This window comes from Sciurus carolinensis, chromosome 7 (assembly GCF_902686445.1).
Source record: "Sciurus carolinensis chromosome 7, mSciCar1.2, whole genome shotgun sequence".
Taxonomy (NCBI): Eukaryota; Metazoa; Chordata; class Mammalia; order Rodentia; family Sciuridae; genus Sciurus; species Sciurus carolinensis.
The window spans coordinates 54,917,024-54,938,843 of NC_062219.1; the positions used below are offsets into that span (position 1 = coordinate 54,917,024).

The following is a 21,820-nucleotide window of genomic DNA, read 5'->3' on the forward strand; positions in this document are numbered from 1 at the left end:
GAAAAATGGCATTTGACAACTGTGGTCTAATCCCAAGACCCATGATTCCAGACTAATCACAAGGAAAATGTCAGATAAATTCCAAGTTAAAGACAGTCAACAAAATGGTTGACTAGTACCCCTCAAAACTGTTAAGGTCATTAATAATAAGAAAAACTTGAGAAATTGTCACACTCAAGAGGAGCTGAGAAAACATGATAAAGTAATGTGAAGTACTGGATGGGCCCCTGGGACAGAAAAAAGGATATACTGCCAAACTTAAGGATGTCTGAAAAGTATAGCTTTATATTAATAATAATGTATCAATATTGGTTTCTTAATTGTAACACATGTACCGTACTTATTGATACAAGATATTACATTAATAAGAAAAGAAATTAGATTTGAGAGCAGAAGGAAACTCTTCACAATTTTTCAATAACTCCAAAACTATTCTAAAAAATAAAGTCTACTTAAAAACTTAACAAGAGGTAGTTCCATGGATTATTATTATTATTTTTTTTTGGTGGTACTAGGGATCAAAACTAGGGTCATGCAATTATTCTACCACTGAGCTACATCTGCAGCCCAAGAGGTAGTTTTTAAAATGTTAGTTGGAAAATAGAATCTGAAACAGCAACAGTATCCTTCTTGAGTTGTTATATTTCAGTAGTCTTTCTTATATTTCAAATGGATCTTTTGTCCTGTATGATTTTATTTAAAGATATGCATTGGTTATTGGAAAACATTAGTTTAGTAAGTTAGACCTTTCAAATGTTGACACATTTAATTATCCTATTGTAAAAACACTGCATTTGTTAATATCACCACTAATGTCATCAGAAAAATAATTAAGAATTGGAAAGCTGCCAAGTTCATGATGGCAGCAACAAGTTTTCCAAAATTTTAGTTTTCATTTGTTTGCTCAAATTTTATCACTGGAAAGAAATATTGCCAGTTGTTTTACTTAAAATTACAATCTTACTTCATTCATTTTCAAGAAAATGTCTATCAAACATTGTGAGAAAATGTCTGCCAAACATGAAAAACCATAGTTTGTCTGTCACTAAGTCTTTTATGTAAAACTGGTATCCTGTGGGGGTGAGGGTGGGGGTGGGGGTTAAGTGGCTAGTTCAGCTTGCAACTCAAATAACCACCCAAGAGCTTTTCCCCAAGACGACCACTGTATCTGGCATACAACACAAGAGTTTCATTATGGTATTTCCCATTTTGTCACAAAGAATCCTAAAAAGACATGTTGTCACAGTTGAGATTTAACAAAATTAATAGTTTTTACTGCTTTTCCAAGGATATACTTAAATGGAACTGGTGTTTTTGTTTGCTTGTTTTGTTGCTGTTTATTTTTACTGTGAGTACGTGGACACTGTAGAATGCAATATGGTTTGTTGACACTGTTTTGATTCACACTCAATTCAGCAGTGTCACCCAATGTTCCTTTTGCACTATTACTCTAAATGTCACCCCAATGAAAAATGCAAGAAGTGTCCTAGGATTTGCATAGAGTTTAGACCTCAAGAACCTTTGAAATCAGCATCTTGGGAACCCCTCCAGGTCTATGAGCCATACTTTGAGAACCACTGGCTTAAGTAACCATAATTATGACTTCTCCACTACCTTCCAATGAAATCACATAATAGGGTCAAAGTAAGGAATAAAGTCTGAAAGCTCACAGCATGTCCAAGGAGATGAATCACCTTCGGTTTCCTCTACCACGGCTCTCATACAGAGGGAATGGCAGGGAACCCAAACATACTCTCCTTTACCCACCTGCACTTCTCTGAGGCATGCAGCACTTCCTGACTTTTTTCACATCATGGCAGGAACAGAAAATAGTAACATTTTTATTAAAGAGTAAAAAGGATGAAGCTGCCAAAGGCTTGCAGTGTCGAACCTGGAGGTACAGGTCATACACAGCCTTCCAGAGGATGCAGGGGTCAGTAGCTGTGCTGATTCCCAGTGGGAAAGCAAAGGCATGTGATTTGGACAGCTCTGTGCTAACATTCTCAGCATAGGGATGGGCTATCAGCACTGAAGGGAGGGCTTCTGCTCCCCAGCCAGCTTCATGCTCCATAAAAGTCTCCAAGCTTAGCTCAAATATAGAAACTCACAAAGATTCTGACTGGATATCACAGAATTATCTTAATGATTTGAAGCAGAACTTGTCCAGAACATCTTCAGACATAATGTAGCATAAAACACACACACACACACACACACACACACACACACACACACACACACACAGATTCTGGCTTCCAAATTACCAAGGAGTTCAAGCCCGGGTTTTCCCACTTACCAGCTGTGTGACCTTAGGAAAGTAATATATTGGCGCCTCAATATTCTCCACCTAAAAAATGGCAACAATAACAGTGCCTACCTATTTTAAGTATTAAATAAACTAAAACATAAAAGTGCTTAGAATGCACTGGATGCACAGCTCTATTAGCTATTGTTATTACGAAGGTGCTACAAGGTCTCCTCATTAGAACTGCTTCTCTGAGCATGACAGAGACGAATTACAGACTTGTAAAGAAAGAGTTCCAGAGACACCAAGAAGCTAGATGGTAACCTAAAAGATCACATATCTGAGAGACTACATTTGAAACAGGGAAGAAAGAGGCACATGAAAAGCAGCCTGCCCAGCGTCTTTTGTCTTTTACTCACAGCAGGGACTTCTAGTCAAACTCTTCCTTTACCTTATTATGAAACTAATAGGTAAATTTCTACCTAATATATTTAAAAGTCTAGTTTTTTCCTTGGAAATATTCATGGCTTAAAAATAATCATTACAAACTGTCCATTCATTCACTCCCTATCAAGGTCTTTTTCACCATGTCATCAGTAGTGAACACTGGATAGGTTTTGGGCTTCAAGAGCCTTCCAGAAAACCAACTCAGGCAATCCAAAGCTGGGACCATCCTAGTCGTACCACATGCCTGTTTCTTTACCTTCAGATAGATGCAATATTTTCTTTACAGAATGTTTTTTTGTGTCAAGTATTGAGCATGGCTCATAAGATCATTATAATTGAGAGTTTTAGGTCACATCTGAAGTTGAATGACTTAAAGGGTCCTCTTCATGTAAATATTGAGTATCTGGATTGCCACAATTATAAGGCTGCAACAAAATGCCAAATCATGGTAACAAGAAGATAGTCCCAAATGAACTGACCACTTAAAAATTTAGCCTTTCCTCAAACATCCCTCATAGCTTAATACTAGAACATCCCATAATTACAATGTAGAGAAAGGGCAAACCTATGGATGCAAAATCACTGATAAATGAGGATATGCCCAACCTGAAGAAGAAAAAAATCAACAGGGATAATGACACCATAAAAACTTCAAAAGAAAACAATTCAAATAGTTGTGAAGTAAAAGAGGGTATATCAAGAAAATGGATGAAATCCTTAAATGTCTTTATAAAAATTATTTCCTATGTGATTGGACAACCAAATCATGAAGAATTTATCACACTAGAATTTTGTCAAGAAAGTTATGCCAAAAATAAACAGAAATTTGTTCATTATTTATTCTAAGAGTTTAGTTCATAATTGTTATAATCTACATTTTAATAAAATAAAAGTAAGTTATTTTTATAAGTGTTATTTTCATTTTTCAAGATGAAATTCCAATTAACCTTCTTCCCAACACCATCATACAGTAAATAGACAATGAAGATTTTGGTTCTAGGTAGTCTTTTTCGGATGGTAAATCTCCTGAAATAAAAGTCTCCTGAGCGTATAAAAAATAATACAGATAAATGCTTAGTATTTGCTTCAAGAGAGAACCCTTGTCCCTTCCTGTCCTTTCCTTTTCTTGACAGGGAGGTGGGTACTGGGGATTGAACCCAGGGGTGCTCTACCACTGAGCCACATCCCCAGTTCTTTTTATTTAGAGACAGGGTCTCACTAAGTCGCTTAGGGCCTCACTAAGTTGCTGAGACTGGCTTTGAACTTGGCAGTCCTTCTGCCTCAGCCTCCCAAGTCACCTGCACCACCTGCTTGGACCCTTCTGTCCTTTCCTTCTCCTCAGTGGGGTACCCTTCTACAGTCAGAAAGTATCATCTTTTCAATGCACAAGAGTCTTCTCAGGTGCATTTCACAGGTAAAGTGAGTAAAACCTAAATGAAGACTTTGAAATAATTTTGTCTGAAGTTACAAGGTTATTATGACCTTAATGAGATTGGTCCAGTAGAAGTCTGAAGGGTCCATATCAGCCAGAACGGATTGCTAACAGACCCTGTCAGAGGATCCTAACTGATTGTAAACTTCATTGGTTATGAAGTGCTAAATGACTGCAAATTGGATTCATCTCTTTAGTTTAAATATTACTTCTGGTTAGAAGTAATTAAGTCATTAATTTTCAAGAATACTCATAAAATGGCTGGCAGGTATAAATAAAAACCTCTTCTTTCTTCCTACTGCCAAACTCTTCGTTAGTTACTTAAAAGTCTAAATAAACCAGAGACCAACTGGAGTGATAATTTCTACATGTCAGTTGAGGAATTACATTTCAAGTTATATCTAATCTGATTTGTTTCTCTCAAGATTTATCATCAGTAAACATACTGAATATTCACTGAATATTGAGAATTCCAGAATTTCAAAACAACAGAATTCATATCATATCTAAAATGAATCTGCAAAGTTTTTTTTTTTTTTTCTTTGCAGTACTGACTCAAGGGAACTCTATCACTGAGCTACATCCCTAGCCCATTTTATTTTTTGAGACAAGGACTCGCTAAGTTGCTGAGGTTGGCCTTGAATTTGTAATCCTCCTGCCTTAGTCTCCCAAGTTGCTGGGATTAAGGTGTGTGCCACCAAGCCCAGAGAAGTCTTTCTCACTTACATGGATGTATGTATATGTATGTATTTTATTTATGGAATGTATTATTTCTGACATAGTAGAGATATCACAATTTTAGAAATTCACTTTCTTTGACCCTGGCAGAGCAGATGTGCATGGGGTATAAGAATTGGAATTCTTTAGGTCATGCTTTCATAGTACACAGTAATATTACTCCATCTTTCTTTTTCCCACATATTAACCTCACCTCGAATTTTTTTAAATCTCTCATGTGTGACATTTACAAAATAGCCCTAAAACTGATTTTATTTTTGCTCTCAGCAACAGTTGACAGTCGTCTCTGCATTTCTAATTTTGCTTTAGAGCCCTCTCTAAGAGCAAATTTCATGCCAATATCTATAAAAAGCACATGGCAAATATAGATGAGTATTTCCCTTAATGAGACTTTAAAAACAGTTCTGACTCTGTGAATAGTATTTTAAAATCTGAAAGAGGCAGAGGAAAACATGAAGTATTTTAACATGTGAAAAGGCCAATGAGTCTGGACGTGCCTGGATACTTACTCTCTCACACAGCTCTTCAAATGTGCAGTCGGCAACGGTTCCACAGGCTTTATTCAGCCGCAGCTCTCTGCCTTGCACTTTTAGAATCCTTGGTCTAGTTACTATGGGAACATGAACAAAGACTCAATCTTGTCTGGATAATTACTATAAAATTCATCTCTTACAGATAGGAAATGCATAGCTTGATGAATAATAGCACATGATTCAACACATAAATTAGACAAAATGCTGATACAATGACTGCCACTTGAGCGTGGCATCAACCCATATACAGCAATGGAACTTATTAATTGGTCAGTGGAGATTGGGCATTGTGTTCTAAATGTATTCTCTTTCAAGAGAAATTAACTTACGTACAATCATTTTGTTTCTGAGCCAGCTCATCAAACAACTTATCCATGACAGCCTCCACATCAGCTTCACTTGTGCTACAGTGAAAAGAATAATAGAATATGAAATTAATAACACTTGAAGCCAACATCAAACAGCTGCCTGAGCCTGCTTAGCTTTTTGCCCATAAAAAAGGAGAACAGGATGTTATGCTCTAAATACAAACATTAGATTTAGAATACACTTAAAAGCAGAGAATATTAACTCTCAGGTAGATGATTCTGCCTTATTTGCATACACTGAAAGACTTCTGTGCTTCTAGCTGTTTCCAGTAATGAGACGATACAGGCAGAGTAAATCCATTAATACTATGTGTACACAATGAGAAGAAAGCTTCTGGCTCTCTCTTGCATGCAAAACAAGAGCAAATAGACAAGGCAGTCAAGCATCCAGCAAAGTATCCTTTGAAATCTCTAGTGAGAGGGTACATGTGAAATTAAATATTGAAGCTGCTTTAAAAAAAAGAAAAATCAAGTCAAGCTACTGACTGTGAGGATCAAACATCCAGAATTAAATTACTAGCTTCAAAATACTAACTTGATCTGCACATCAATAACTTTATCAGACTTTTAGTATAAGGACAATTATAGACCACATAGTTTCTCTCAGAAGTGTCCTTTTTGGAAATTCCAGAAAAACTCTCTCTCTGCGATGCCCACCATCACAGTTACTATGAAGTCAGCCTCATCACACAATCTTTTGTATTCTAATTAGAAATCACCATATGGTTTAGGGAACACACATATAGAAATGTGATAATGCTGTGGCCTTTTTTCCTCTCACTTTTTTTTTAAAGAGTTGATAAATTAACAGTCAATAAAATAAAATAACTGCTAGAAGAAAGAAACACTGTTCAAAAAAACTTCAAGTGAAAAATGTAAGTTTTACTCCAATTCTACATATAAATGTATACAGAATGACCTGCCAATATGCTTAATTTTGACAGGCAAATCACTCTTAACTAGTTCTGAAAGCAACTGAACTAAATTCTGGATACCCACTTTAATGAAGTTTTACTGAAAATTAATATAAGAGGTTATCTTTTCTTTGGACTAAGTTTAAAGAAAACCATTCTTCCTTGAGATAATTATCTGGTGGCAGATATTTTACACATAACTAATTCTTCAACCGTTCTAGAGCAAATTCCTTAAAAATGCAACAAAGCATATGATTATTATGAAGGTTTTGGAATAGCTATATTCCAAGTAATAAGTACTCTGCCTCAAAGGATCTTAAAAATATTTGCAATGGTTAACTTTGTAGGGGAAAGCCTACTTGACTTTTGTAAAGTTTTGTATTGACAACTGAATAAAGCTACATTAAAATAATAAAATGACACTACAGAAAGAGTGATTATAGACAAAAATAAATTTAAATGTATCAAGAAATCTTATAAGCTAATGGCAACATCAATGCCCATGCAATCTCGTGTACATTTTTAGACATCACTTGCAACCATTCCACCTTGCAATGACAATGTACACAAGCACAACTATTGAAAAGTGATCTACTTTTCAAGGAGTATGGAAAGGAGAGAGTAATGCCAGTCACCCAGAATGTCTGCTGGTTTTAGAAAGTTAACCTCTCCTTAGGCTGGGCATGGTGGTGCATGTGTATATTCCAGCAACATGGGAGGCTGAGGAAGGAGGATCACAAGTTTAAGGTCAGTCTTAGCAACTTAGCAAGAACCTGTCTCAAAATAAAAAAGTTAAAATGACTGGGGATATGGCTCAGTTGTAGAATGCCCAGTACCACACACAAAAGTTAACCTCTCCTTAGGATAGCCGTGAATTCTGAAAAATAACCAACACAGATGACAGGTTTCCAAATGCCTATTTGGTGAACAAACAACAACAGCTTACAAACTTCCTTAGTGGGGATCTCTTACCCTTTGTTCTAATACAATATTAAAATGTGGCTCAACAGAACATCTTTAAACCACATCCTCTAAGTCATTTGCGAAATTACTATGTGATTTCACAAACTATGAAATTATATGTAAAATAAAAAAATTGTTTTATTGTAATGGTGTCATAAGAATTCTATTATACTACCAACAGTCACTCAGAGATTCCAAAATATAAAATTAAAAAATATTGGTGTTAGGTAGCCTAGAAAATAAAACAGTTTATAGAAACAGTTTCTGTCACTAACGATTGTTATCCATCTAGGCCAACTTGCACTTGGTCTCAAGGGAATAAGTTCTGTTGATCTGGAGAATGGGAATCTCATCTTCATACAGTCTTAAAAGCAGGAAGGGCTATTGCATTTTTCTGGATTTTTATAGACATATCTAGACTGATAAAAAAATTTAAAAAGGATATCATGAAAGGAATCCTTGTGAGAAATGAATATTCAAAATTCCTTAAAAAATAACTTGTAAGGAAACACTATTCTAGTTGGACACAGTGGTGCATGCCTGTAATCCCAGGGGCTCCAGAGGCTGAGGCAGAAGGATCACAGGTTCAAAGCCAGCCTCAGCAACTATGCAAGGCCCTAAGCAACTTAGTGAGTCCCTATCTCTAAACAAAAATATTAAAAAGGGCTGGAGCTGTGTTTCATGGTTAAGCACCCCTGGGTTCATCCCTGGTATCAAAAAAAGAAATAGAAGAAAACACCATTCTTCTCACACTCACTCCACTTAGACTTCAGGTTTCTCTATTTAAATCAATTGGAGTTAATTAAATTTTTTTTAAGGGTAAGAATTAGAAAAGTAAAGAAAAAAATTCAACTCCCTGTCTGATACAGTCTAAAGGATTCGGAGTTTTATTTCTTATATATTTCTTTGGGTATGTTTTGTACTTCTAGCAAAAATTTTAGGTGATTCTGATCTATTTCAGTGTATCAAAAGAGAATAGCAAAAGCTATCATTTGTTGAACAACTATTACGTAGCAGTTAATTTACATAAACTACCCCTGCCTTACAGAAAACTGAGACTCAGAGAATTCATTTATCTAATCTGAATACAAAAGAATATAAATTTTTTATATAACAGAAAGTATTATAAATGAAATAGGGTAATACCAATCTGGGAACACAGTGGCAATATTTAAGGCACATGATTAATACTATCGATGTATTTAAAAATTCCCCTAGATTAAACAAAAATGTTGAATACTCCAAAAGAAAAAATGTTTAAGGACTTGAACAGGCAGACTGCCTAAAAAGATTGCTCAATGGTCAAGAAGCATGTGTAAAACCATTCATTCTTACTAGGAATAACAAATGCAAAGTCAAATCATGAGATGCCATTCTTCTATCAAAACTGGCAAAGATAAGGAAAAAGATAAAAATACCTGTAGCAAATTTAGGTATGGAGAGAAAAACACTCATGCTGGAAGGAATGTAAAACTGGTACAGGATTTCAGGGCAACCAGATAAACTGTAAAAAAAAAAAAGCACTGAACACATGCATATCATAATACCTGGCTATTCCACACACTGAGATTTCACTTGCCATGATGGTTAACTACTTGAAGGTTCACTGTAACACTGCTTCTAACATTGCAAAAGTGAAAAAGAACCTCAATGTTCAGTGAAGGGACATTTGGTTAAGTACATGTGAATATACCCATACAATGGAATATTATGCAGATTTTGAGCAACTTTTGCCTCTTGCAATTAAGGCACAAAGTTAATAGCTAAAAGTGCTCAGTATCTCTATCTTTCTAGGAGAACAGCCAATGAGCCACCAATAACAGGGTCTAGACTCATGCCCTCGTGGTTGTACCGACAGCCCCACTTCAACATCACCCATCTTCCACCAACCTTCTTCTTCCCCACACCAGTGTCTTTATAAGGGGAAAGGGATTGGGAGTCACTGTGTCCAGCTTCTGTGGTAAGAGTCTTTTCCTTCCCTTCCCATTGAGAAAGAAGATGATTTGCCTTCCCCAAAAGTTAAGTTACAGAGGGAAGGGTCTCTGAGGGAATCACTTGGAAAACTCAAGAGAGCCCAGGAGAAGCACTGATTTCCTTAGTTGGATGAGTAGGACTTTAGTAGATAAAGAAATCAGAAGGTGAGAAGGGGTGGTGGGCAAAAATGAAGCAAGCTAGTTTTCACCAAATACCTCTCCAAAGTTTTGATGTTACCAGACACATACGAGGATCAGGCTGGAAAGGAAGACATTGTTTGAAAATAAGACAATAGCAGTTCCTTAGATTCCTTCCCTCTACCCGTACAGCAAGAGTCCTAATCCAATTTTAGTCTAGCAGAAATTGGTAAGTTTACCAGCTGGGGAAACTTTAACAATTAAGAAACGGGGTGAGGCCAGGTGTAGTGCTGTACACCTGTAATTCCAGCTACTCGGGAGGCTGAGGCAGGAGGATTGTAAATTAGACGACAACTTCAGCAACTAAGTAAGACTCTGTCTCAAAATTTAAAAAACAAGTTTTTAAAAAAGCTTTGGATATAGCTTACTAGTAGAGTGCCTCTGGGTTCAATCCCTAGTACTGCAAAATAAAAAATAAATAAAAACAAAGAGTGAGATATACCATACAGAAATTCTATATCTTTTACAATGAAACCAACTGCCCTTACTTCTTCAGCATTCAGAACACAACCAGTGAAGTATCTATCCCAGGAAAGAGAAAGAAAAGACTTATCTCTGGAGGAAACTGAAAATAGCCAAAACAACTTGGCAGATATTGACATTGGGGTTCTCTAATGGAAAAACCTGACTAGCCAACTTAGCACCTTGCAGTGAAGTCCAACCAATCATTAAAACCCTGCTTACACACACAGAATTTCTAATCAGTTTTTTAATACTTCATTTATAAATATGAATGGATGACTACGTTTTTCCCCAGGGATTTAAGGAAAGCCTTTAGGAAAAAGACAAAGAAATAGAAAAAAGGGTCTTGGAAAGAAGGAAAGAAAAAAATACAGAAAACAAAAGGGGAACATACACTCTAAAAATGTATCCATGAAACAAACAAGGATATTGTGATTGAGTGACTAGCTAGGACATAAGATAAAGCTCTGACTAGAATTGCTGAGTCAAAAATTCAGGAAAAGATCTGGAAGAGAAAGTTGAGGTAATTTTTGTAAAATAGAGCAAAAAAGATGGAGAATAAAAGAGAAAATAAAATTAGAAGATCAATATCTAATTAGGAGGAGTTCAAAACAACATGAGCAAAGAAAAAAAGGAAAGAATTTACAAAAAAAAAAAAAAAAAAATTAAATGTCCTAGAATTGAAGGTCAAGTTGTCAGGATCCAACAAATGGGCTAGCACAAAAAATGGAAAAGAAAAATAAATTTTTTTTTTTTTTTTTTTTTTTGGTGCTGGAGATTGAACCCAGGGCCTTGTGCTTACAAGGCAAGCACTCTACTGACTGAGCTATCTCCCCAGCCCGAAAAATAAATTTTTAAAAATGTTAAAAAGCTCCATTTCAAGGTATATTATCATGCAATTTCAGGAAAGCTAAAAATTCCAAGAGGGAAAAACAAGTCAAATATTAACGGTCAAGAAACAGATTCAAATAAAACTTTGCAACAGCCATAGTGGAACATACACTCTAAAAATGTATCCATGAAACAAACAAGGATATTGTGATTGAGTGACTAGCTAGGACATAAGATAAAGATATAATTATAGTATCTAAAATATTTTAAGGAAACATTATTATCAAACTATCCATCCTGAGTCAAAATATTAACCAAGTAAAATATATTTTCAAAATTATTAAAAAAATATTTTTTAAAGATAATTTTAGACATGTGAAACCTCAAAAAATATATTCCCTATGTTCGTTTTCCAGGATATACTTGAGGGTATGCTTTCAGAGTGAGGAAAGAGTGTAAGCAATACTGGCTTAGGGTGACTAAAACTCCAATAGAAAACCTGTAGTCCTCTGGCATGAGAACTAGAGGAGAGTTAGGGGCAAACACTCAGCTGGAAAGTTGGGGAATCCTTGAAAACGTGTTTCCAAATTCCCAGTAGATATTAGTATAGGAAAATGCCTTTCATTTTGAACTGACTGGTGGAGTTATTAAGTGTGAATTCTAAAGCATTTTCCACTTGAGTGTAAAGTACATATTGCTTCATATAAGCTTATTTCTCTTATTAACATCTGCCTGGCTTCTCCTTTTTAAAAACTGATTGATTGAATGATTGATTGATTTGGCTTTCTGGGGATTAAGCCCAAGGCCTTGAGTGGCTTGGCAAGTGCTCTACTATGGATATATATCCCCAGCCCTGCCTGGCTTGTTTTATTCAATATTTATGCTTATGAATTTCATCTACATTGATGGGTGTAGAAATTGTTTATTGTTGCTGTACTGTATTCTATTGTATGAAAATACAATTTGTTATCATTTTACTGTTGATGAGCATATTCATCTGAAAGGGCTCCCACCACAAAATAATACATACCGAATGGCTTAAACAACAGAACTTGATTTTTACACAGTTCTGGAGGCTAGAAGTCCAAGCTCAAGGTACAGCAGAAGTAGTTGCTCCTAAGTCCTCTCTCCTTTGCTTGCAGATGGCCACCTTCTTGCTGTGTCCTCATATGACCTTTCTGCCATGTATGCATGTCTTTGCTCAAATTTCCTCTTCTTATAAGGACACAAGTTAGACTGGGTTAAGGCCCATCCTAAAGACCTCATTTAACCTTAATTAACTCTTTAAAAGATCAAATGCAGGCACCTTAGGGGTTAGGGCTTCAACTTGTGAAGGGCGGGAGACACAACACAATTCAGTCCATAACAATGAGTATTTGTATAATAAACAGATTGGAGCTTCTGTGAATATTCTAGTATATACCTTGTGGTAAACTTATGCATACATGTTTGTAGGTATAAAGCAAGAAACAGAATTGCTTCTCACAGGATTTACCTATGTTCAGCTCAACAGACACTGCCAGTTTTCCAGAGTGATTTCAGCAATTTATACTCTGACTGGCAGTGTACAATAAGTTCCACTTGTTCTATATCCTTGCCAACATCTAACATTTTCCATCTCTTTCCATTTTAGGATTATGGTGGGTGTATTATAAATAACTTCAACATAAGTTGCCTCAAATTATTTTGGGCATGGATGGGGCATAAAATACAAATACAATTTAATTGATAAAATAGTTAATCCAGAAATATTTTCTTAACAAAATGTCATTATCATAAAATTTGAAAATCCATTCTTCAAAACATCTAAGATCACTTGACATTTTTAAGTAGAAAGTTTCAAGAACACAACATTATGGTAAACACTTCAGCCAGAGAAAAATGTCTTTAACTCCAAAACAGGAAAATAAAATAGAGTATCATTTAAAGCTGGAGTAGCAGCAATGAATCTGTGACTCCGGGACCCTCTTAGAAGTTCTACAGTAAAATCATTTAAGAAGATAAAATTATCTTGCACTAAAAATCTATACTCATATATAATCATGCCTGTAAAGCTCTAAAAAGGAACCAGGATCAGCTGGTTTAAAAAAAAAAAATCAAGAGCTGAGGTTGTGGCTCAGTGGTAGAGCGCTCGCCTTGCATGTGTGAGGCACTGGGTTCAATCCTCAGCACCACATAAAAATAAATAAAATAAAGGTATTGTGCCCATCTACAACTAAAAAAAAAAATTTTAAGTCCTGGGACACAGGACTTAAGGTTGGCAATAAGCCCATCAAAAAACAAATGTGCAACAAAAAATATACAAGGATATAGATCATATAAAAATACAAATGGTGGTTAAAATTAAACTCAAATTAAACATAATTAAAAAACATTCCAGGCTAAATAGCAAAATTTGAGGAAGTAGAGATATCTTATAGTTAACACTGGGTATATGAAAAAGTTATAGCATAAAGATGACAATACAGTTAACAGATTTTTTTTTTTTTAGGGTTAAAAAAAGGAACTAAGTTCAGAGCTTTCTTTTGGGACTATAAGAATATAAATGTCACAAGTAAAAGTAAATATCCAGTTCAGGTTTGTGTAGTTCCATTTTAAGCACAAAGAGGATTATCTTGAGCAAAGGTGATCGGGTAGCATCAAAATGTTCAGGAGAAAATAAAAAATTAAGCTCAGATGCTATGAGCAGTAGTCCCTTGTCTCTCCCCTAAGGGGAAGCAGAAAATGAGTAAGGATAAAGTTTTAAGTGACTTTCTTTAATTCCCAGGAAACAGTTCAACTCTGGCTAATTGCCCTTCAGTAGGATACTATGATATAATAGGCCTTTGTGCAGATAAGATGCAAAAAAGAGAATCTGTCCACAGGTAATCAGAAGTTGACCACATTAAGAAAATCAAAATCATTTTTGAGGAGGAAGTAATACCACTCTTTTCAAATGCTTTTTTATTGTTATTCTTAATTTTATTTTATTTATTTATTTTTTTGAGGAATAAGAGATAGCCAGAGCAGAGCATGAACTTCTTTTCTTTTATTCTACAATGCTCTGGTAAAACCCACCCAATTTCAACCGCTTCTCTTCCCTTTTGTTAAACTCAGAAACTGGTGGAAAAGCAGGTTTCTATTTTCTGGTAAGTAGTACCACAGTGTTTTTAAGTCAGAAAAGCCCTGGAATCAATCACTGGGTAGTTGCCAAGAAATTTGGCATCAACGCCTACAGGAATCCTGTGAGTACAGTACCTTGGATTAAGAACCTGAATAATTTGAGAGTATGAGTATCATGATTTATTTTTCCACATTAAATCAATAAACAGAGAAAAAAGTTATCAGTCATTCTGATTTTGAGAAAAATTTCAACAGCTGAAGTCAGGCATTCAACATAAAACTTAGACTCAGAGAAACAGAACATGTCAAAAAAGACCTTATTATTGCTGGATCATTTGAAATTCTCAACAAAAATTCCAAAACACTTGGAGGTTTCTCGAAGAGGGTCACACATGAATTTAAATGGAAATTAATTTCTTCAAGAACCTCCCACTTCATTAGGATTGACTCAAGGGAACAGAATGCTACCCACACTTTGCTCCTTTATCCCTTTCAAAAATCACAGCTTGTTAAGGTATCAACAAGTAGAATAGGGTTGGCTTTCCTTAGTCCCTCTCTCTCCATGTTCTCTATTCTAGAGAGCCAAAGTTGATTCGACAGAGAAATTTCCCCTTCCTCTTAGAGTTCTTTGCCAAACTTCCCTGGCAGAGAGCCTTCTCACTCTACTGATGCCTTGTGCATTCATGCTGCATGGCTCTTTGTCCTCTTACCAAACATAATCCCAGGCTGGAGGCAGGTCTAAAATTAAGTTGGTTTATACTTGCCTTAATATAAGACAGACTTGGTTGCATTTCAAATCCTGTAGGTTTGTTTTACGTAATGGAATCAGTTGTTAGAATGAATTTTGTCCTAGTATTTATCTTCTCAATCACTGAAAGGCTTAATTGACTGACTATTCAAAGATCCATTTCAATCTCTAAATTTCCCACCCTTCTCAATCACCTGGAGAATAATTTGTCTGGTTCCATTAATCTTGACCTGTACATAATGCAGAAGGTGGGATCTAGCACATTTAGCTCTCAAATTCCAGATCTTCACCCCCACCTCTAAGCCACAAACTCCATACAAAATGTCTATCAACTCTGTATTGTATTTTCCCCAAAATAAATCAGTGACATAACGTGTAGAATAGCAACTTGGTAGGTTAAAATTAAAATCCTTTTCACAAAATTTTAGAAAGGTTAATAATTGTTTTTTTTTTTTTTAAGCAGTAAAGATAAAAGAAAAGGTGTGGGGCTGGGGTTGTAGCTCAGTGGTAGAACACTTGCCTAGCATGTGTGAGGCACTGGGTTCAATCCTTAGCACTGCATAAAAAAATAAAATTAAAATAAAAGAATTTTTAAAAAAGAAAAGGTGTGAAGAGTGGAAACGAAAAGGAAAGTAGTTTTGATAACTAAAAATGGTACACAGTGCTGGGTGCAGTGGTGCATGCCTGTAATCCCAGTGATTTAGGAGGCTGGGGCAGGAGAATCGCAAGTTCCAAGTCAGCCTCAGCAAGTCAGAGAGGTCCTGTCTAAAGATAAAAAAAATTAAAAGCTGTAGCTCAGTAGTGGAGTGCCCCTGGTTACAATCCCTAGTACTGTGGGGGGGAGGGAATAGTAAATAAAAATCAACTAAAGACCTAGGCTTTTCACCAGATCAGTTTTTCTTATGCTAGAGATTTATCTTTACTTATAACTGATCTATTTAAAGGTGAAATAACAAGGAGATGAGCATTCTAAGGAAATCTAAAAACTTTCTTCTGAACTTTTTTTTTTTTTTGGTACTGGGAATTGAACCTAGGGGTCCTCTATCACTGAGTTACATCCCCAACCCTTTTTATTTAATGAGACAGCTGGCCTCAAACTTGCAATCCTTCTGCCTCCTTTCAAATTGCTGAGATTACAGGTGTGCACTACCATGCCTGGTTTTTGAACTTTTATAAGTATACATATTATCTACTCACAGGCATATGTATACACAATACTGTCTATGCTTTACTAGATGAGTATAGTCATGTAATTGGATACTTATGTCAATGTGTTTAGCTAGAAATGATGGGCTCGCTCTATTCTGAGGCAGCAGGCCTTTGTGACTTGCTGGAAAACAAATACTGTGAATGCTATTACCAAATTATAGTTCAGTGAAGAAATAGAAGATTAAAAATATGTTAAAGAGACTGATGAAACCTGATACTGAAGTCTATACAGGATGAACTTTTGCTGTTGTGCCACTTTCCAATTGGTGTTTCAAATAGCTTCAAACACTTCAACTTAATTTTTAATTCAGTAGTCAACATGTTAATGCAAGATTAATTAACAAATATTTTAGGTGTGCATTCAAATACTATAAAATAGGACAACTTTATAATTTTAACACACCTAAAATTTTTTTTAAAAACCTACCTGACTATGTCCTACAGGATATAAAGCAAAATGTTGTTGTTGTTTATAATATACAGGTACAAATTTGCAATACAGGCTCACTCATTCATAGTATCCCTCATTCAAAATATCAGTTAGATATCAAAATATCTAACTGAGGAGATTAGGGATGAAAGAGGGGACATTATTACCGACCTTATAGATATAAAAAAGAATTATAAGGGAATACAAATTGAGTATCTCTAATTGAATTAGGATATTCAATTGGTAAAGTTGAGCAAATACTCCAAAATTCAAAAAACTCCAAAATCTGAAATACATACATCCTGAGCATTTTGAGTAAGAGATACACAACCTGTACTATGAACAGATGTATACCAACAAATTAGAAAACCTAAATGAAACAGAAAAATTCCTAGAAAGATACAAACTACTGAAACTAACTAAAGAAGAAATAAAAAATCTATATAGAATAGGAAGGAACACTTCCAAACTCATTCTGTGAGGTTAAAACTATAAATTTTTTAGAAGAAAACAGGCATATTTTTTGCCACCTTGGATTAGGCAATAATTTCTTAAATATAACACCAAAAGTACAAATAACAGAAGAAAAAATAAATTGGGTATTATCAAAATTTAAAACTTCTGTTTCTCAAAGGACAACATAAAGAAAATAAAAGGCAGCTGGGTGTAGTGGCCCATGCCTGTAATCCCAGCAACTACAGAGGCAGGAGCACAGCAAGTTCACAGTCAGCCTAGGCAACATAGCAAGATCCTGGCACAAAACAAAATAAAACAAAAATACACAAGGCAAACTATAGAATGTGAGGATAATATTTTTTGCAAGTCATATATCTGACAAGGGACTTGTATCTAAAATATATGAAAAATACTTAGTTTCAATAATAGAAAGACAAATGTCCTAATTTTTACCTTTCTCCTAATGATATTCTAACAGTCAATAAGCACATGAAAAGAAGATCAATATCACTAATCATCAAGAAAATTTCATAGCCAGTAGGATGGTGTTTGGATTGACTTGTATCTTCCTAAAAAGATATGAAGAAATTCTAACTCCCAGAAACTCATATTGTGACCTTATTCAGAAATAGGGTGAGTGAAGATGTAATTAGTTATGTGAGTGGGCCCTTAATCCAACAGGACTCATGTTCTTATAAAAAGAGGAGACAGACACACAGAAAGATGACCACGTGACAACAGAGATGGAGATTAGAGGGTATATGGACCAGCCCAGGAACAACAAGAATTTATGGCGAATAACAGAAGTTAGAAGAGGCAAGGAAGGACCCACCTCTAAAGTTTTCAAGGAGGAATGGGGGTGTATATCAGTGAAAAAGTATTTGCCTAGTGTATACAAGGCCCCGGGTTGGATCCCTAGCACTGCAAATGAATCAATCAATAAAATAAAAGTTCCAGAGAGCATTTGAGTCCCTGCTAACATCTTGATTTTGGAATTGTGGCCTCCAGATCGGTGAGACAAAAAATTTCTGTTGTTTTAAGCTTCCCACTTTGTGGCACTTTGTTATGGAAATCCCAGGAAACTTATACAAATGGTTATAAAAACAAAAACAAAAACAGATCATGAGTGATGGCAACAGATATGTAGAAACTGTAACTCCCACGCACTACTCGTGGGAATATAAAATAGTAGAGCTGCTTTGGAAAACAATCAGGTAGTTCCTGAAAGGACTAAACATACAATTACCATACAACTTAGTGATTCTACCTCTGGGTTTACATGAGAAATTAAAATGAGTCCACACAGAAACTTGCACATGAATGTTCATCACAGCATTATTCACACTATCCAAAAAGCAGAAACAAACGAATGTCCATCAACTGAATGGATAAATAGAAGGTGTATATATATCTACACAATGGAATCTTACTCAGCAACTAAAAGAAAAAATGTGCTAATACACACTACAACACGGAAGAACCTTGAAAACATTAAGTGAAAGAAGGCAATCAATCACAAAAGACCACATCTTGTTTGAGTCCATTTATATTAAAAACGAATATAGAAAAATCTATAGAGTCTGAAAGTAGATTAGTGGTTACCTAGATTAGTGGCAAGATGGGGGTTGGTTTGGATGGGGGGAATAGAGATGATGCAGGGTTTCTTTTTGGAGGCAAGAAAATGTTCTAAATTGTGGTGATGGTTATACAATTCTGTGGATATACTAAAAATCATTTTAAATGGGTGAATTGTTTGGCATGGGAATTTATATCTTGATAAAGATGTAAAAACATTTTAAAATAAGCAGGATATCTTAACAAAGTTAACAGTAATTCCTCAATATCATAAGATTGGTTTGAATTTCTCTGACTGTCCTATAATTTTTTGTTTGGTTTGGTTTGGTTTTTGTTTACAGTTGGTTGATTCAGGATCACCATATGGTCCATATCCTGCAGTTAGTTTCTATGTTCCTTAAGTCTCCTTTAAACCATAGATTCTCTCTTTTTGTCTTAATTATGAAGAAATAATTTATGTCATTAAAAAAATCTACAGTTTACCTTTTGATAAATGTACTCACATGATGTTATTTAATATATTCCATTGCCTCTACATTTCCTAAAAACTAATAAAATTCAGGTTCCATTTATGTAGCAGTCATTGTAGAATTCATAATCATTAACTAGATCCATTAAATTATGAGGGTTTTACAAAATGGTGATAATCTAATTCTACTATAATTCTCTCATTCTTTTTTTCATTTGTTACCTAGTATTTTAGTTAGCTTTTTTGCGGCTCTGACCAAAAGACCCAACAGGAACAATTTTAGGAGGAAAAGTTTAACTGGGGCTCCCAATTTTAGAGATCTCAGTCAATAAACACAACCAGCTCCATTCCCCAGGGCTGGAAGTGAGGCTGAGCATCACGGCCGGAGAATGTGGTAGAGGAAAGCAGCTAGGAACATGGTTCCAGAAAGCAGAGTAACAAAGCCTAACTAAGCTCAGCTTACCAAATATATACCCCCAAAGGCACGCCCCCAACGACCAACCTCCTCCAGCCACATCTTACCAGCCTACGATACCACTCAGTTAATCCCTGTCAAGGAATTAATTCACTGCTTGGGTAAGGCTCTCACAACCCAATCTTTTCACCTCTAAACCTTCTTGCATTGTCTCACACGTGAGCTTTTAAGGGATATCTAATATCTAAACCATAACACCTAGAAAACTTCTATAAAGAGAAGCTTCCTTTCATCAACTATTGTGTTATACAGAGAATTATTTTTTTTTAAAAAATAGGAGAAATACTTCAGTCTTTCCTTTTGTTTACCAGTTCTTATAATAATAGGTTAGAGACGTCTATTTCTGATCATGATGAATTAATAAGAGCCCAGATTTACCTTACTGCCTTAAACAACCAGAAACAGTTGATATAATAAGATAAATTGTTTCAATGGAGCATGCACACCGCCTGCTACAGGGCTCTGGACCATCTAGCAAAGGTATGAAACAAATTACAGTCTTAAAGCACCAGGACAGACCAAACAATTTTCAAGTTCCTTCTGTTGGCAGATGTTTCAAAAGTTTTTCAATGGGAATTGAAAAGGGAAATGACTGTGCAAACTTGGTAAGAAAAAGCAAGAGTGAAAGTGTAGATTCCAATGTCTGAGACAGAAACACCTAGATTGGTAATGATGAGACACAGGGATAGAGTAATAAGATGTCCTAGACACCCTGGGGAACCAGGAGGTGACAACGTTCCAGGCAGAAGCTGGGGCTCTGACAAAGTTTTAGCTAATCAAGCAAAGACATGTTTTATTTTGTTTTTTAAATTTTTCTTAGTTGTGAATGGAGACAATAACTTTGATCATATTTTTTATGTGGTGTGAAGATCGAACCCTCGCACATGCTTGTTTAAGTGCTCCACCACTGAGTCACAACCCTAGCCCCACGACGTGTTTTTAATTTTCATTGATCTGGTTCATAGTTGCAAGAAAAGGAGTGTTTGTAACGAACATCACAGGTAAGAAACATGACAGTTTTATTGTGGGGCAATACATGTTTTAGCATGTATGAGCTTCAGTCATGGTTTTCACAGACTTTTCTTATTCTTCCCTTTGAAAAAATTTATTATTATTATTATTATTATTTTCTTTGGTGGTACTGGGGATTGAACCCAGGGACACTTTACCACTGAGCTGTATCCCCAGGCTTTTTTATTTTTGTCCTTTAGATAAACTTTTTTTGAAGTGGAGAATGACTTCAGTGGATAAGAGCCAACTGAAATAAAGACAGTCAGTCTGGCTCCTTTAAGGTCAAAAGTCTAGAGATACAGTCCTCTGTGGGTCTTCTTCCCCTATATTTTCCTGATATGCCAAAAATGCAAGGCTCTGACCACTTGCTAAGGTTGTGTTTGTAGTAAGTACCCTTGAGAGATGATGTCATCTGTAAGACAGAAAGCACACTTATGTACTTGTGGCTATAAAATGGTAGGTTCCACAAACTCAGAGCAACTTTTCTATAGCACAATTCACTGCCTGTGCAGGAATCATTGGGGCCCTCCCTTTGACCTGGGCGACTAAACCACAGGGAAGGAACTGATACAACATGCTAATGCTCATGCTGCTATTTATACCTAGACAAGTAAAATCCTTTGTCTCTGACCCAGTTCTCTTGTGGCTTCTGTCAGCACTGTATAATAGTAAGAGGCAAACCTATTAGCTGATATGTAGGGTAAAACAAAACCTCAGGCCCAATGCCTGACCCCTCCCTTTCAGTTTAGTTTAAAACATTTCCATGAGGCCATGACTGCTGTGCTGAGGGTGGGGTGTTTTTATGAAAGTCTGGTGGAGGTACAGTGTTTGAACAGAAAACATCCCCACCCCAGATCCTCCCACAGTCTTGATAGAAAAAAGAACTTATATTGAATGCAAAAGAAAGAGGGAACAAGGATGAGTCCAAAGTGACTTGAACTCCTCTTCCCAGGAAACTAGTAGCCCTTCATGGAATTGACAGCAAAATAGATAGGGTCAGCATCCAATGGACTCCCAGCAGTGGTGTTTCCTATTTGAAAAAGACATGCTCATTCATATGTAAAGGATATCCTCACCAACCCCAAGCATAGAGTTAATTTGAAGCAGTTAATTCTCTGGAAGATATAATACAGGGCCAGTCTTTTGAATCCAGGTTGCTTAAAATAAATTACTAGTCCAAGCCCCTGTCCAGATGCAAATGGAAAGTTCAATAAATGCTTGGTTAACCTCTATGTTAGTCA

At 35.8% G+C, this 21,820-nt stretch overlaps 1 protein-coding gene across 1 annotated transcript in view; it reads right to left on the minus strand.

The window, feature by feature from the left end:
- Afg1l (AFG1 like ATPase) overlaps positions 1 to 21,820 on the minus strand; it is a 195,906-nt gene that overhangs the window by 33,169 nt on the left and 140,917 nt on the right. The window contains 2 exon segments of the mRNA XM_047558780.1: positions 5,372 to 5,472; positions 5,729 to 5,799. Coding sequence (XP_047414736.1) covers positions 5,372 to 5,472; positions 5,729 to 5,799 — 172 coding nt within the window.